We start from the raw sequence: 16,331 nt of genomic DNA on the forward strand, positions 1-16,331 counted from the left end.
CTCTGTGGAATCTCACAACTGGGGTGCAGCGCCACGTCCCCCTTCCCTGCCTGGGAACAATGTGGATGCAGAGTACTTCAGTTTATATATTCAGTGTAGCATGTATGCTTTGACTATTTTACCACCTTTTGTCTTGGCTAGATTTTTTTATTAATCATAACATGTGTTCTCACTTTGATTCCACACACATGCCATAATTTGATTTGTTACATTGTTATCTTTTTTCTTTTTAGTTTTGTCAATACAACATCACTTCAAATATTGTATTTTTCTTTTAAATTAATGATAGATATGCCAAACAAATCATAGGATTAGTTGTTTTCTCATACTGTACCCTCCTATAGTACAAGAAAATGTCTGATTCAAAAATATTGGACCTGTTCAAATTAGCTTTTTTATTAATTTTTAAAGCCACTGATTGATCTGATTTATCTGACACATTGAAGTTTTAACTTTGTACTTTGTTTTATGATGCTTTTCCTCAGTTATTATAAGTGTAGTGAATATAAAGGGCATACAGAACAAAGGAGGCTGAAGAGGGAAACATTTTCCTGTCAGATTATGATGCACACAGAGACACTGTCCATCTTTGAAACGCAGAGAATCACAAACTGAGGTTTCATCTAATCTAATCAAATCTATTCAGCTCCTGTTGTGCTCCTCACATCTATGCAATCTAAATGCAAGAACAGCTGCTTAATCAATGTGTGGTGCACTCAAACATGCGTGCGGCATACAGGCTTGTGTCTTTGCCGTCGCACATACGTACACACAAACCATCTTTGATTTATAATCAACAAAATCAGCCACAACACTTCTGTCTAATTAAATCGAGTTTGTTCCAGTTGTAGAATTCACATTTATTCAATTTTGATGTAAGAACAGCTGTTCAATCAAGCACACAGGCACTCAGGCTCACACACGCTAACACACCCTGTTCACACAGTGAATCCCCAGGAGATCCTAAATAGGTGTATCCATCTCAAAGCACCTGCCAACACACATAGCCAGAAGTCTCTCGACAAACAGCCTGGGGGAAATAATTCCAAAAGTTCCCTCTACCATTGCTCACTTCCTCCGGTGCACTTGTTCCACTAATTAATCAAACATATTGCTGTGACCTAAAACCCATTTCTGTTTTTTTTCTTCTCTTCCCCATTTCTGTCTGCTTCCATTTGTTGCCTTTCTTCATGCTTTTCATTTGCATGTCTAGTTATGTACAATATTTCTCTATTTTTGGAATTTCGATTCACCATTTTGCACGATTACACTGATTAACCTTGCCTGTCACAGAAAACTTGACATAATTATTCCTCAGCTGGTATTTGATTAGGATCATTTTGATCAACAGATTTAAAATATCTAGTGCTTTTCTACAGCTATCGCTTAAAATATATATTTGGGACATATCACAGGATTAATATTTGGAAAGTTATGCAGTGTGAAAAACTAAAAAGTACTTCCCATGCATACTTAGTCTGAATCAAAACTGACTCTACTTTGTCTATTTGCAGGAGCCCCATCAGACTCAGTTTCCTAATGAGTGGCAGGAGAAGCTGAGCCAGTTTCAGAAGATGCTGGTGATTCGCTGTCTCAGGCCAGACAAAGTCAGTCCACATGGGGAATGATCTCTTTTTATAACCTTTTTTTCACATAAAACCTCTAAAACATTCCTTTAACTTGTCCCCAGATTGTTCCCATGGTTCAGGAGTTTGTTTCAGACAAGTTGGGCCATCACTTCATTGAAGCACCACCCTTTAACTTAAGTAACGCCTTTATAGATAGCCACTGTTGTGCCCCCCTTATCTTCATCCTTTCCCCTGGCTCCGACCCCATGGCGGCTTTGCTCAAGTTTGGAGATGAAAAGGTACAGAGACATTACAACTATAGCTGTCATCCTGCTGTGTGCATCAAACTGTAAATGAAATCAAAATTGCCTCTATAAATGAAAGAAATTCAATCTCAATATTTACCGGGTCTAAAACAAAAAGAGAGAGAGAGAGAGACCTCAGTCAAAAAGCAGCTAAAAAATGAAGTGCACCACTCTTCTTATCTCTCAGGGCTTTACTGGTAACAAGCTGACGTCCCTCTCTTTGGGCCAAGGCCAAGGTCCTATTGCTATGCGCATGATTCAGACAGGCATTAACGAAGGCACCTGGGTGGTTCTGCAAAACTGCCACTTGGCCACTTCATGGATGTCAACACTGGAGAGAGTTTGTGAGGTGAGGACATGCGCTTTTTGTTGCAATTTGTTCCAATATATGCATGTATTTACTTGCTTTTTGACTCTGTGAGCAGGGGCTGAACCCAGATAACACCCACCCAGACTTCAGGCTATGGCTTACTAGCTACCCATCTCCCACATTCCCTGTGGCGGTGCTCCAGAATGGTGTTAAGATGACCAACGAGGCTCCAAAAGGTCTCCGCTCCAACATTGCACGTTCCTTCTTAATGGATCCCATCTCTGACCCAGAGTTTTTTGGCAGCTGCAGCAAGCCGGTCAGTATGCAAACATGTCTTGGTGGCTTGCTGTGCATGTCTACCATGGCTCCATCAGCAGGTGGATTTCAGGATGTGTGTGTTTTAGCAGTGGGATACGAGCACCACTATTTATCTTAGATCACATCTTTCATCTGTTCCACCTCCCAGGCTGTGTTCAAGAAGCTATTGTATGGCTTGTGTTTCTTCCACGCCCTGACCCAAGAGAGGAGAAAGTTTGGACCTTTAGGCTGGAACATTCCATACGAGTTCAATGAGACTGACCTCCGGATCTCTGTACAGCAACTACACATGTTCCTGGAACAGTACCAGGTAGATTTTCTTGAAATGTTTCCATTCACGGGCAATTTTTTTGCTTACTGTGTTTTTCTCTCCAAAAAACATTGTATTTCATCGAGTGAACGCAAGCATTTAACCAGTTACAAATTCCATGCAGTCTGGGATGTAGTGCTTTCATATAAACTTTACATAGAGCTGTATGAAGTGAGTTTATCTCACATGCAGACCCACATCCACGATGTACTCCTATATAGCTGTCAGCATCTAAGCTCATATTAAAAATTCTGGCTTTTACAACTACCGTCTGCTTTGCTCAAGTATTCCTTTTCATAAGCCATATTCAAAACCCCTCTTGACATTTTTCCACATACAGATAGCACTCCAACCCTCCACCATCCCCTCTTCCTGTGGAAAAAGCAGTAGACATAAACTACTGAGGATCTTTTTGGAACGCAGTGACATTTTCAGCTTGTGGCTGAGTGCTGCTCGGTGCATTTTTAAGTGAAGTCCTCCTCAAGAAAATGCCAAACTGGCCACAACTTCACCCTTCTGCATCCTCACATGCTTTTTTGTGTGCAAATGCTGGTTCTAAAGTGACAGGTGTGTCAGGTCACAGCATTACAACCCCCTGACAAATACTGTGTATGTCCCCTTGGTGCTTCGAAATACTTCTAACCTGTTGTGGTTTTGAATGGGATAGTTTGGATGTTTTATGGTTTCTGGCAGTGGGTTGTAGTTGGATCCTCGGGTTCTGTGGATTGTGGGGTGGGGTCTTTATTCATCTGGCTTGTTTTATGGCTGTTAAGGAATTTTTGCATTGTGACAGAGCACATTGCTCTGCTGAAGAAGCTTCTACCATGAGGAGGGTTTGCAGCAGTGTTGGCTGGTACGAGTCAAAGTAATGTCTGCATGAATGCCATAAGTTTCCCATCACTTCACCTGTCAGAGCTGGCAGATCTGTGTACATTGAAAATCAACTACCTCTCACTTACCCGCTGTTATGTTCTCTTATGAAATGAATGATTTATTGTGTTGTACAGGAAGTGCCGTTTGATGCCCTCTGTTACATGACCGGTGAGTGTAACTACGGCGGGCGAGTGACAGACGACTGGGACAGACGAACCCTGCGCACCATCCTCTCGATCTTTTACACCCCAAAGATCATCGAGGACCCTGGCTACACATTTGACCCCAGTGGGCTGTACTATGCACCAGCTGAGGGAGATGTAAGATATACAGAGTCTCAGATAAGATTTTTTTTAAACGAATCACCTCTTTGGTTAAGGTCTGGCTGTAGGCAACAAAATAAGCACAGGATTTATGGTAATATGTCAATACCAGGGAAATGTTTTTGCAGTATTCATGATGCAAAGTCTCACTGATCTGAGTTGTCACTCATTTAGTCACATTTAGTAACTTCTCGTTACTTTTATTATCTTCAAAATGTGTGTTTGGTGCCACAACAAAAACTCCATCTCACTCCTGTTTATGGACCAAATATAATGTGTTTTTTATCAGGCACACTCCATTTCCAGGGACAATAATTGACTTCAAACCTCATGATCATATGCTCAGTTCAGACTTATGGTAGATGCACTACCGGTCAAAAGTTTGGACACACCTTCTCATTGAATGTTTTATTCTTTCTTTTTATTACTTTCTATATTGTAGATTCATACTGAAGACGTCAAATATATGAAGCAAAATTGATAACTCTAAATATGTCTTATATTTTAGTAGCCACCCTCTGCTTTGTTGACAGCACTGCAAGCCCTTGGCCTCTCAATGAGCTTCATGATGTGGTCTCCTAAAATGGTTTCACTTCACAGGTGTGCTGTGTCAGGGTTCATTTGTGGAATTTGTTGCCGCCTTAATGGGGTTGGGACCATCAGTGTTATGCAGACGTCAGGTTGGTACACAGCTGCCTGCACTATTAAAAATGTTAGAATTAATAATATAGTAAGAACCAATCAGCTAAGTAGAGAGAAAAAGTTCATCATTACTGTAAGAACCAAAGGTCAGTCAGTTCGGAATCTTGCTAAAACTTGTGTTCCCAAAAAACCATCAAGAACTACGACAAAACTGGCTCACACAAGGACTGCCACAGGAAAGGAAGTCCAAGAGTCACCTCTGCTGCTGACAATAAATTCATCAGAGTTGCCAGCCTCAGAAATCGCAAGTTAACAGCACCTCAGATTAGAGCCTATATAGATGCCACATAGGGTTCCAGTAGCAGACACATCTCTACATCAACTGTTCAGAGGAGACTGTGCGAATCAGGCCTTTATGGTCAAATAGCTGCTAAGAAACTACCACTAAGGAAAAGAAAAAAAAGCAGGTCAGATTTGTTTGGGCCAAAAAACACAAGGAATGGACATCAGATCAGTGGAAATCTGTGCCTTGGTCTACTCCAAATTTGAGATCTTTGGTTCCAGCCACTGTTTCTTTGTGTAACACAGAAAAGGTGAACGGATGGTCTCTACGTGCATAGTTCCCAACATGAAGCATGGGGGAGGAGGTGTGATGGTGTGGGGGTGCTTTGCTGGTGACACTGTTGGGAATTTAGTCAAATTTGAAGGCACACTGAACCAACATGTAGAGATCTGGAGCTGGTTTGTGTTTGGTTGGACCACACTCCACCTGACCTATCCCACCTAGGGTGAGATGGACCGCAGAGTGAAGGCAAAAATGGTCAACAAGTGCTCAGCATCTGGGAGCTCCTTCAAGATTGTTGGAAAACCATTTCAGATGACTGCCTCATAAAGCTCCACGAGAAAATGCCAAGAGTGTGCAAAGCAGTAATTGAAGGAAAATATAAAATGTGTTTTGAGCTATCTCACACTTTTTGTGTTCACTACATAATTCCATATGTGTTCATTCATAGTTTTGCAGATGTAAATAGTCATGAAAATAAAGAAAAACCATTCAATGAAAAGGTTTGTCCAAACCTTTGACTGGTAGTGTATGTATGCTGTATGAATGGATATATGTGATTGGTGTTTTTTTTTATATTTTCTATTCTTTACCCTGCTAATCAAAATGTTGCCTGTAGACTCTGATGAAAACTACACGCTGAATGCATCAACGAAATAATACAGTTCTTCTGTGTACTGCAAGTGTTCCTTCAGCTTTAACCTCTTCACATGTTCTACTCCCCAGTATTTGCCTTGATGTCACAATATGTCAACCAGGTTTAAGTGCAGTCTGCTTAACTAGCAGATGCTGAGTTTGTTCATGCTGTTGAACTTTTGATATATAGTACAGCATAGGTATGTTATTCACTTGTGTTTTCATTCATATTCAAATATCAGTTACACAAAGCTGCTGGCAGTATCATTGCCTTAAAATTCAATAAAAGGAAACTTGGCAGTTTTTCAAGGAAGCATATTGCAGGACTCCTTTGCATTGTTGTTGAGCTACCTTTAAAAAGTCATTAACAGATAAAATGTGTGTAACAAGGCACAGCAGGAAGCCACCATCAGTGAGGGCTGATATATTTGTTAACACTAGTACAATCTATGGTGCACACCATTTTATTTGGCATTTAGTTCTCCAGCACTGCACCCCCCTCCAACCACATCTTTTATTCATGAAGCCACATTTACATAGTCATTAAAATAAATGTCAGCAATCTAAGGAGCCGACTTGTTTTTCAGCGAGTGTTATTACTCGAGATGTTTCCTGATGTTGCGTTAAAAATCGTCCTCTTACTTCACCCGTCCCCTCTCCCTCTGTTTTCTGCATCTCTGTTGCAGTACGACAGCTACATCGAATATACCAAGTCGCTGCCACTCAACCCGTCACCAGAAATCTTTGGCATGAACGCCAACGCAGATATCACCAAGGACCAGGCTGAGACTCAACTTCTGTTTGACAGCATCTTGCTTACACAGGTACCTAATGCTACCTTGACCCTTGATAAGTCTGTATTGTATTGATCAGCTGTCACAGGAAGTTCAGACACACATGAGTAATCTTTTAGGAAAAATAAATGGGCATATCCAGGAGTAGTTTGTAAAGATCTTTTTTTACTACCACAGAAATGGAAAAAAAAACAGCACTGAGGCCAGACCTCGGCACAAATTAAAAAAGAAAGAGCCACCAGCCTTTGGTTGCTTCCCAGGCCAAAGCGCCCCCTCTTGGCCAACATCCCAGATGCTCAGCTGGAATGACCCCAGCCACTCTGACCCCGCAAATACATAACACACAAACAAACACAAAATAAACAGACCGGAATACATGCATGGGAACACATTTACCTAGGCACTGAAGTTATTTCTCCCATAAACACACACAGCATCGGTATGCCTCCTGTGGATCTGTTCTAAATATTTTATCGGCCTGCATTAAAATGCACCGTGCAGCATTAATTAAAAACAAAAAATCTAAATAAATATTGCAGTTGCTTTTAGAGAGACTTCTCAAAGAGCAACATTGTGCTTTGAGGCTGCAGAGACACAGTGTGAGTCACAGTGGCTTTGGTGGAGCTGTGTGATCCAGCATCATTATATCTCAGCTTTGTTAGACGAGGTTAGCTTGTTCAGGATTATATATCTTACTGCTTCCCCGCTCCAGTCGATGTTTGATGGAAATCAAATGTGAGGGATTTTGCATCAAGGCCTACTCGAACATGAAAGAAGTGTGGCTTCTACTGCAAAGTGGAAAGGGGTTTTTATTTATCTGTGTATCCATTTATTTAAAGAACCACCACAGTGTCTTTGACTTCTGAAAAAATATTTCTCTATGCTAGAAGTTTTAAAGTGGATCGACACACAACACTAGAGAAGAATTCCGCATTCAGCTCAGCATATATAGTGAAAGTGTATTTTTATAGCATCAGACCTGGGTTGCTACAAAGAGAGAATTATCTCCACATGCATCGTGACTTCTAGATCTCAAGTTAAAATTAGAGCTCCGTGCAGTCTGGCATTTATTCGTATAAATTCCATTCAACAAGATTAATAATGGCTCCAGTCATGTGTGGACTTCATTAGCATCTAATACGATCTCATCAGTCTCAATGACCGATAAACAGGGAGACACTTCAAATGGAATGAAGCAGCTATTTATCATTCTCCTACTGTAACCCTGTTGCCATTAGCCAATGATTATCCATTACCGCTGGCTAGTGACTAAGCATCATATAGGTAAATGGTGCAAGTTGGACTAAGAAGAAAAGCGTAAGAATCACAGATTAGAGTGAATAATTATCACCGTGAATGATCATTATAATTGCTGATAAGAGTGTGTCAAATTACTGCGTGGGAGAAATCAGGGGGGAAATGCAGTGAAGCCTTTCATCTCGCGCTGTATGATGAAATCCTGAGATTATACTAGCAGTGATTCCTCTGTGGACAGTGTTGCAGCTATAACCTGAGAAATGTGTACAAATTAAGAAAGAGAAGGTAAAATAAAATATAAAAACGTTGATATTCTGTGTCATTCCGTGTTCTTTTAGATGCATAAAATGTGAATCACTCAGGCACAAAGATGATGAAATATAAGCAAAGTCGAGTCAGAAGTCAGGCCCTCTTAGCATCAGGGTCTTTTCAGGATCAGAATAGCACCAGTGCAAATGAGTCTTTAAAAGAGAATACATAATTTGACAAGTCAAAGACAGCAAATGGTAATTTTCCCTAAAAATTATGAACTGTCAATCGAGTGAGAACCCCACATCCTGCCTTCCCTTCTCATCAGCCCTCTGTCGCTCTGTTGTGCTCTATGTCTCTGATCAGTCCCGCTCTTCAGGCGGAGATGCCAAATCCTCAGATGACATGGTCTTTGAAGTGGCAGCTGACATCCTCAGTAAGCTGCCTGAAGACTTTGACTTGGAGGCAGCAATGAGCCGCTTTCCTACCAGCTACAACCAGAGCATGAACACAGTGCTGGTGCAGGAGATGGGTCGCTTCAACAACCTGCTCGGCACGATCCGAGACTCTTGCATCAACATTCAGAAGGCCATAAAGGTACGTGCTTACATGGAGAAAGGACTGGAATGTATCTGCAGTAAATTTGAAGAGTGTCTTTTTTTTTAAAATCACTTTTCACAAGAGAAGTATGAAAATATCAAGAATTAAGTGTCGTCACTCAGCAGCCATCTGAGCAAAAGCCTCTAACTAAATAACTGAAAAGAGAACCATAAGTCTTATTCCAGTGGTCATGGGACACAAAAACACTATTATGAATTACTTATAACTCACTTCAAAAAAGCAACACGATCAAAGTGTGTGGCTCATCCCACCAGAGCACAGAGAAAATGTGCTGGTTTACATTAAGGAGACTGTAAGATGAGAAAAAGTACTCCTGGCTAGATCTTTAGTATGATAACAGGTAGATATATCAGCAGCCGCACACTTGAAACTGTCATGAACTTCAACTGTGTACTTGCGAATGTACAAGATGACTGGATCATATGTTTCCCAGTTGGGCTCTGTGGTGGCTCTCTGGGAGACAGGTGAGACACTTGGCATTCAGGAGTTTTCCCATCACTTTCTATTGATCATTTTGAGAGTGCCACGCCTCTCCTTTATACCGCCTCTGGGTAATACCTGACCTACCAGAGAGGGGAGTAAGCATTAAGTGTTTAAGTCTGGTCCAGGTCTCAGGAATCATTGTTGTCTGGATATTGTCCAAATGCCAAATGCTGTGTAATTGCCGTAAATTTGTTTAAGAAAAACAGTTACGCCAAATGATGAATCATCATTGATTTTACATTTCTGTTCAGTGAAAGTAATAATTCATGTGTGGACGCACACCTCTGCTGAATGATTATAGAGGAAACACTGGTAATGCATCCTCAGAAATCAGATACTATAAACATTCAGCAGAATACAGTTGGGTGCAACAACCTAATACACATCCTCTCTTTGTTAAACCAGGGAAAGTGTAGACATTACCCTGCATATAATTTTTGTCTACGTAAAAGTCTATGTGTGTTACTGTTATTGTCATCATACAAGCAGTGTTGCTAAATTATACACCAGATAAATCCATGAGCGAGGATCCACAAGTATTACAGTGTGCCACAAACACACTTGGAAACTTGGAAACAGCATTCCAGATTGACTGTAATTAGACTAAATGAAATTAATAAAGCAACGTTCCTCTGCATATAACTGCAGTCCTGTTGTTCAAAGGTTAGAAAAATAAGCCTAGACACTTGCGTGCTTCTCTTTGTAACTTTAATGAACACATCTCTTTCTGAGATGTTCCATCGTCACCAGACTGAAGAGAAAGCCCAAGACTCAGTAAGGGGAACAAAGCACATCATAGTTCATTGTGGTATCAAAGGCCCCCCACAGAACAGTAAGAGTTCCCCATTACGCACCTGTCTGTCTCCTGCTAGCTTCAAAGAAAGTTAATTACATGTGTGTGATGTGTGGGTGTGTTCGTGTGCAGGGTCTCGTGGTGATGTCTGCAGAGCTGGAGGAGGTGGTCAGCAGCATCCTGAAGGGTCGCATCCCAGCCATGTGGATGAAGAAGTCCTACCCCAGCCTCAAACCGTTAGGAAGCTACGTCAACGACTTCCTAGAGCGACTGACGTTCTTGCAGGTGACTAAAACAAGAGAATTGCATCAAATAAGTGGGATTCTGGTCTGTTGACTCGAGTTTAACTATAAGGATCTGACCATTTTGCTTTTTTTGAGCCAAAAGTGAGCATACTTGGATGAGATGGTGGCTAGTGAGTTTGTTTAGGAAGCTGCATTTGAAAAGTGCACAGGTGTAACAGAGGAAGTAACATTTTACTTCCAGCCCGTCTAAGTCCTTTACTGTGAATTAAGTTCATGTACTTACCAGATCAATGCATTAAAATATTCCAACATGCAGCACAAGGCGATAAACATCACCAACAGGTTCAAATCAGCTCTTCAAGTTACAGGAGCGAGGCCTCGCAGACCGTGTTGTTCAGCCCTAATGTCGATAACTCACCAGGTTAAACTGGAAAAAATCTATGCCTACAGTTTTAATGGATGAAGGTATTGTCTAAAACTTTCGGAGAGCATCTTGGGGTTAGTATCTTGCCCATGGATATTTGGCATGACTGGAGCAGACAGAGATTGAACCACCAGCCTTCCAATTAGTGGAGAACATGCTCTACCTCCTGAGCTAAAGTCATGCCTTTATACAAGTCAGGTAATATCACAGCACAAAATAAAAATAGTAAAGCTGATTAAAAATTAAATAACAACATAAAAATGTTTTAATAAGGTATTATCCGTGTTTTTTATATATAAGTGTTATGGATGAAAAACATATGTCATTGCATATTTTTGCTGTATAATGATCTGCCTTAAGCTGTGCCACACTTGGCACACTTACACAAGAGTGCTTTATTCCACAGTGGCTTATCAACACGGAGGAGGCAGGGAGATCTGCTGTATTATGCATTTTAATCATGAGCAGAGTTGGCACTGGAAACACTTGCAGCCACATGACCTACCATGTGAGTCTGCAAAGTGAAGCGCTTCATCGAACAGTGCTGTCAGTTCCCACGGCAGAAATATCCTCCTCCTGTTAGTACCCACTCAAATGAAAAGAATACTGTGTGTGTGTGCATCCACTCACGACTCCCTAAAAGTGAGCTGGAAAGTGCTGGGTTTCTTAACTGTGACTGCATGTTTGTTTAGGAGATGTTGGTAAAAATAATAATCCCTGTTAACATTTATGAATACAGAAATCAGTAAAAAATGAGGAAAAATTGAACTTTTGACCCTACAGTGCGGGGATTTGGTGCTTTGTTGTTCTGTGAGAGGATTTTGCTGGCGTGGGTTGGGTCCACCTGCAAACCAGTACAAAGTTGCTCTAAAGATCATATTTATCATCTTTTCCAGGAGGACAATGCCCCCATCCAGACGGACGTGAGGGGTCTGTGATTGGATGAAATTGTGATCGCTTTTGTTTGAGGGCTGGGGGTCGAAGTGTTTTCCTATTCCTATAGTGATTTCCTGAATTGGCAGGTTACATTTATTGTAATACCACAGCACTAGCATGTGGCATGCTAGTGCTGTGCCTCAGTGTGTGTCGCTTGATTTGTGGTCCAGACTGAAACATCTCAGGGATCAAGTGAAGAATTCAGTTTTCACATTACAATCTGTCATTTAAATAACATATGTGCTGTAATTCCTTTTGTTTGTATAAGTCAGGAATTATCACAGGTTAAATTAGCAGCTCAACATAATATTAAACATATTGTACTTTAGTTACCTGCAGTGTGTAATGTTGACATGGACTTTCTTGTTCTTCTGTGCATTTATTTTTTGACTTGCTTTTCCTCACTGACTGTTTTGACTCTAAATGTCTTCTTTTCCTCTGTGTGTGTTCAGGACTGGTACGACAAGGGCGCGCCTGCTGTATTTTGGATATCAGGATTCTTCTTCACCCAAGCCTTTCTCACAGGCAGCCAGCAGAACTACGCCAGGAAGCACACCATCCCTATCGATTTGCTGGGCTTTGACTTCGAGGTCCTGGATGACAGACAGTACAATCGGCCTCCAGCGGACGGTAGGATGCTGCTAGGAGAAAGAAAACAGCAGATAGGATGAGGGAGCGTGGCCTTGGGTTAATAGTGTAAGCAGGGTATTAGGACAGGTTTTCTAAAGGCCCCTCTCATTAAATGAAGGTAAATAAAAGATACGGGGAAGATGGAGAGCACTTGTAGTAGGAAGGAATCTGAGAGATAAAAGAGGGGAATTCAAAATGAGGTTTCAAAGCAGAGAGCGAAATGAGAGGAACACAAGTGGTGGGTGTAGGAGAAGAAACAAACAGATGAAAAGTGACACAAGGCTGACTGAATACGAGAGAAGCAAAGTATAAAGGAAGAAAGTAAGTTAAAGTAAAGCCTCCCTGCCTCTCTCTTACATGCGGGCCTGCATCAGCCCCTCGCTGTGCCTCCAGCTCCGCTGTGAGATTCTCAGTCAAAGTCTCACATAAAGTCTCACCCTCAATCAGCTCCCTGCTGGGCCCCCACCAAGCTAACACAAGCTATACTGCCAAGCTACAAATCTGACAGTGTGTTTGTGCATTTGGGTGTGTCATACTGTAGGGGTGCCAACATCTAGTTATCTCTAAGTCATGCCCCCTTTTCCAGCCTATTAGAGGAAGAGCCTGCTGCACTCTGCAAACAAGCATAGAGGTCAGTTCAGCTTAATTCATGTAGAAATGTGTTTGTCCAAAGCTGCTGTTTGTAGAAGGTAATTTGCAGATTTTAATATCACAGTAAGAATGAATTGTGTGTGTTTGTGTCAGGTGTGTACATCAGAGGTCTGTTCCTTGATGGGGCGCGCTGGGACAGAAAGACCAAACGTCTTGCTGAGTCCTATCCCAAAGTGCTGCACGACTCCATGCCTGTGGTGAGCAGTCGGCATTGCGTTCATGTTGGTCGTCACCTTTTATTTCTAATAATTTTGTGCTTCTTATTGAATTTTTTGCAGCTGTTGTGAGCCCTCACAAGTACAGCGCATCCTTATGGAGTTTTTCAGGGCTGATAAACAGATTGAGCTCTGTTTAAAAACTGTTTCCTGGTGTCACAGCCTAAAGGCATCGTTTAGTTTTCACTCAGCACTATTTTCTGTTCCAGATTTAAGCACCAGTGTCAAGGCAAAAAATCATGATGTGTATGGCAGAATAAGAGGAAAAAAGCATTATTTGTAACCAGCTGATAATTCAGTGGAAAAAAACACAAAACTTTGAAATGACTGGATTTGAAAGGCCTCGGTTGGAAGGTAAATGCTGCAGCACATGTGTGAAACTGGCTTATGAATGCCTTCCTGGTGAGGCCCCATGCAGAAACACGTAGAGAGAAGCGTGTTGGATTACACTTTATATTACAGCTTGTGGATTTGAAAGCTCATTGTGGGCACTGTTAAATGAATTTGTGGAGCTGATAGCAAAACACTGCAGGCACCTGGTCCAAAAAGGCCCCAAAAAGCCGTGTTGCATAACAAATTCTTACATAAAGTTTGCAGGGAGGAGATTTATTGATTGTGCTTGTGTGAATCCCTCTGGCCATCAGAAAGAAAAAGTTTTTAATTGTTGCGTTGCTCGTAAACCCCAGTGCGATAGCTTTTACTTAAGAAGGGACAAATACTGCAAAGGAAGCGAGCAGCAGCCGCTGCGGGTGTAGCTGCTGCTTCACCCAGGAGGATGTTCTCTGGACTCGGCTGCAGCCTCAGCACTATTTTACATTCTGCCTGCAGGACACTCGTCTCCTTCCCATCCTTTTATTAATTAGCAGGGCATGCTGTGGCATATGAAAGCAGACTGACAGAGTGATGGAAGTAAGAGCCGGTGGCTCAGAGCAGCCACTGATCAAGTTTTCCTTACGGTTTGAATCTTTTCCATTCTCTCTTCTTCACAATGCATTCAGCGCCTATGAATTATGCACGAGACTATTTTTTTATATTCAGACAGTTCAGGGCAAGTTATTAACAGAATCAGTTCTTGACAAGAGCGGAACTTAATTAAAAATGTGTTTATTATTTGTGGGGAGAGAAAAAAGCAGCACAACAGAGGCTGCCGCGCCTGCCTTTGAAATGCAAATCTTCGCTGAGGCGCCTGTTATGGAACCAGATGAGTGGTTTTTCAGGCTGCAAGTCTACAAACAGTTTTTGTTTTTTTGGTTTTTAAAGATGTTTTTTGGAGTGGCCCAGTTTATCCCTTTTGCATAACCAAGACTTCTTAATAGCCCAAGGGAGCTCTTGCTCGTTAATGCTATTGTTTTATAAGTTTATGTCCCCAAAGTTCCAATTTGTAAGTTAATGTTTGGATAACAAATCGAGAGCCAGGTTAGTTTCCACTGCAGCGTATGCTTATCGCTCCATCCTGACCTCTGAGCCCCTTTGAAGACACCCACGCCCATCACAGTGCATTTATCCTGCAATCAGGGCTGTTTCCTTTTGTGTGTCATCAGCAGAGGCGAAGCAAACCCCCAAAGCCAGCTGAATTATTCCACCAGTCAAATCTTATGAAAGGAAAACAACCTCTACACGACCGCGGCTGCTTTCCAAACTCTAAACAGAGCACACCCCAAAACTTTGAGGTGCGACCTTGTCATCCCATCCCGTCCCCTCTGTAACACTCTGTGCTTCTCTCTGTCAGATGTGGTTGAAGCCCATGAAGCGAGGTGACATTCCTGAGAGGATGTGTTATCTGGCGCCCGTCTACAAGACAAGCGAGCGACGTGGCACTCTGTCCACCACTGGACACTCCACCAATTATGTCATCGCCATGACACTCAACTCCAACGTTCCTGTGGAGCACTGGATCAGAAGAGGGGTCGCTCTACTCTGCCAGCTCAGCTCGTAGTCTCAGCTTTGGCTTACGCCTGGGTTTTGTTTCACACTCTGACGTGTAATTAAAAAAATCGGGAACAGAAACCCACGCAGGCTCTCTGGGCTTTTTTTCAGAATGTCACAAACCTGCAACACCGAAAAATGACACCAATAATCATCCACAAAACACACAAGAGCACGTGTCGTACACAATGTCAGTGCCACGATGCATCAGCTGGACGACATCAGTGAGGCTGGTCGAACTCCTGTAAAGGATCTCTTCACGCTGCACTGGATAATAACCCAAACCACAATCTTCTCCTAAACCTAACCAAGCTTATTATAGTTAAATAAAACTACAACCAGATATCAAAAATAAACATTTTAGTTAACTGGTTTTGTGAACTTGGAAAACTAAAATGACTTAAAATATTGAGGTAATACGTTTGGTTTTAGTACCAGTTAAAACATTTATTAAAACTTGCTGATGAGGCACTGATGGACACATTTCTTGAGGCTTTGAGTGTCTACAAGACCAAGAAGACATATGCCCTCCACACAATATCATAATCATTACAAAGTCTGACAGTGATCTAACAGAATAAAAACTAAACTCAGCCTGGTTCTGCCGGAGGTTTCTTACTGTTAAAAGGAAGTTTTTCCTTCCCACTGTCGCCAAAGTTGGGTGATATTGTTGGGTTTTCTCTGTAAATATTATTGTAGGGTTTACTTTACAATATGAAGTGTCTTGAGGCGACCGTTTGGCACTGTATAACTAAAATTGAATTGAAAATTGAAAACTGTAATAACACTGAACTTCAAAAAGTCGTTTCTCAACACCTAAACTTAACCAGTGAATGAAAACCAGCAAATCCACCATAGAGACAAAAGCTGCACTCTCATACTTGTTTAACCTTAATTTACTTCACTGTCACCCCTCAAACCTCCTGATCTCAACTCCTTATAGAAGGATTCTTAGCCCCAATAGTCTTGACCCAGATACCTGACATCGTGTGCAATAGCAGCATCGGACAGATACATGCAAACCCTGGAATAAAATCACAGCTTTTCTAATGAACAGGGCACTGACTCAGCTGCACAGTCTGTTTGGTTTCTTCATAGATCCATCTTCCAGGTCACTCATTTACAAACCAGCTTCAGCAGATAAAGTGAAGGGAGGAGTGGCAGGAGTGCTGCCAACAGGGTCTCTCAGCTCTCTTCCACCAATTTGTGCCGGTGTGGATAAATGTGAGAGTCGGGGCGCAGTTTGACGGGTTTAAGAAG

The 16,331-nt window shown here is 41.8% G+C and overlaps 1 protein-coding gene across 1 annotated transcript in view; it reads left to right on the forward strand.

Annotated features, from left to right (window-relative positions):
• The window catches only part of dnah7 (dynein, axonemal, heavy chain 7), a 72,923-nt gene extending 57,780 nt beyond the window's left edge, over positions 1-15,143 (forward strand). Inside the window, exons 53-64 of the mRNA XM_063500301.1 lie at positions 1,515-1,607; positions 1,691-1,867; positions 2,061-2,222; positions 2,299-2,499; positions 2,650-2,811; positions 3,819-4,004; positions 6,534-6,671; positions 8,514-8,744; positions 10,177-10,329; positions 12,102-12,279; positions 13,024-13,127; positions 14,875-15,143. Coding sequence (XP_063356371.1) covers positions 1,515-1,607; positions 1,691-1,867; positions 2,061-2,222; positions 2,299-2,499; positions 2,650-2,811; positions 3,819-4,004; positions 6,534-6,671; positions 8,514-8,744; positions 10,177-10,329; positions 12,102-12,279; positions 13,024-13,127; positions 14,875-15,081 — 1,992 coding nt within the window. The 3' untranslated portion in view covers positions 15,082-15,143. The remainder of the gene's footprint in view (positions 1-1,514; positions 1,608-1,690; positions 1,868-2,060; positions 2,223-2,298; positions 2,500-2,649; positions 2,812-3,818; positions 4,005-6,533; positions 6,672-8,513; positions 8,745-10,176; positions 10,330-12,101; positions 12,280-13,023; positions 13,128-14,874) is intronic.
• The last annotated feature ends 1,188 nt before the right edge of the window (positions 15,144-16,331 follow it).

Source organism: Pelmatolapia mariae, linkage group LG16_19 (assembly GCF_036321145.2).
Source record: "Pelmatolapia mariae isolate MD_Pm_ZW linkage group LG16_19, Pm_UMD_F_2, whole genome shotgun sequence".
NCBI classification, from domain to species: domain Eukaryota; kingdom Metazoa; phylum Chordata; class Actinopteri; order Cichliformes; family Cichlidae; genus Pelmatolapia; species Pelmatolapia mariae.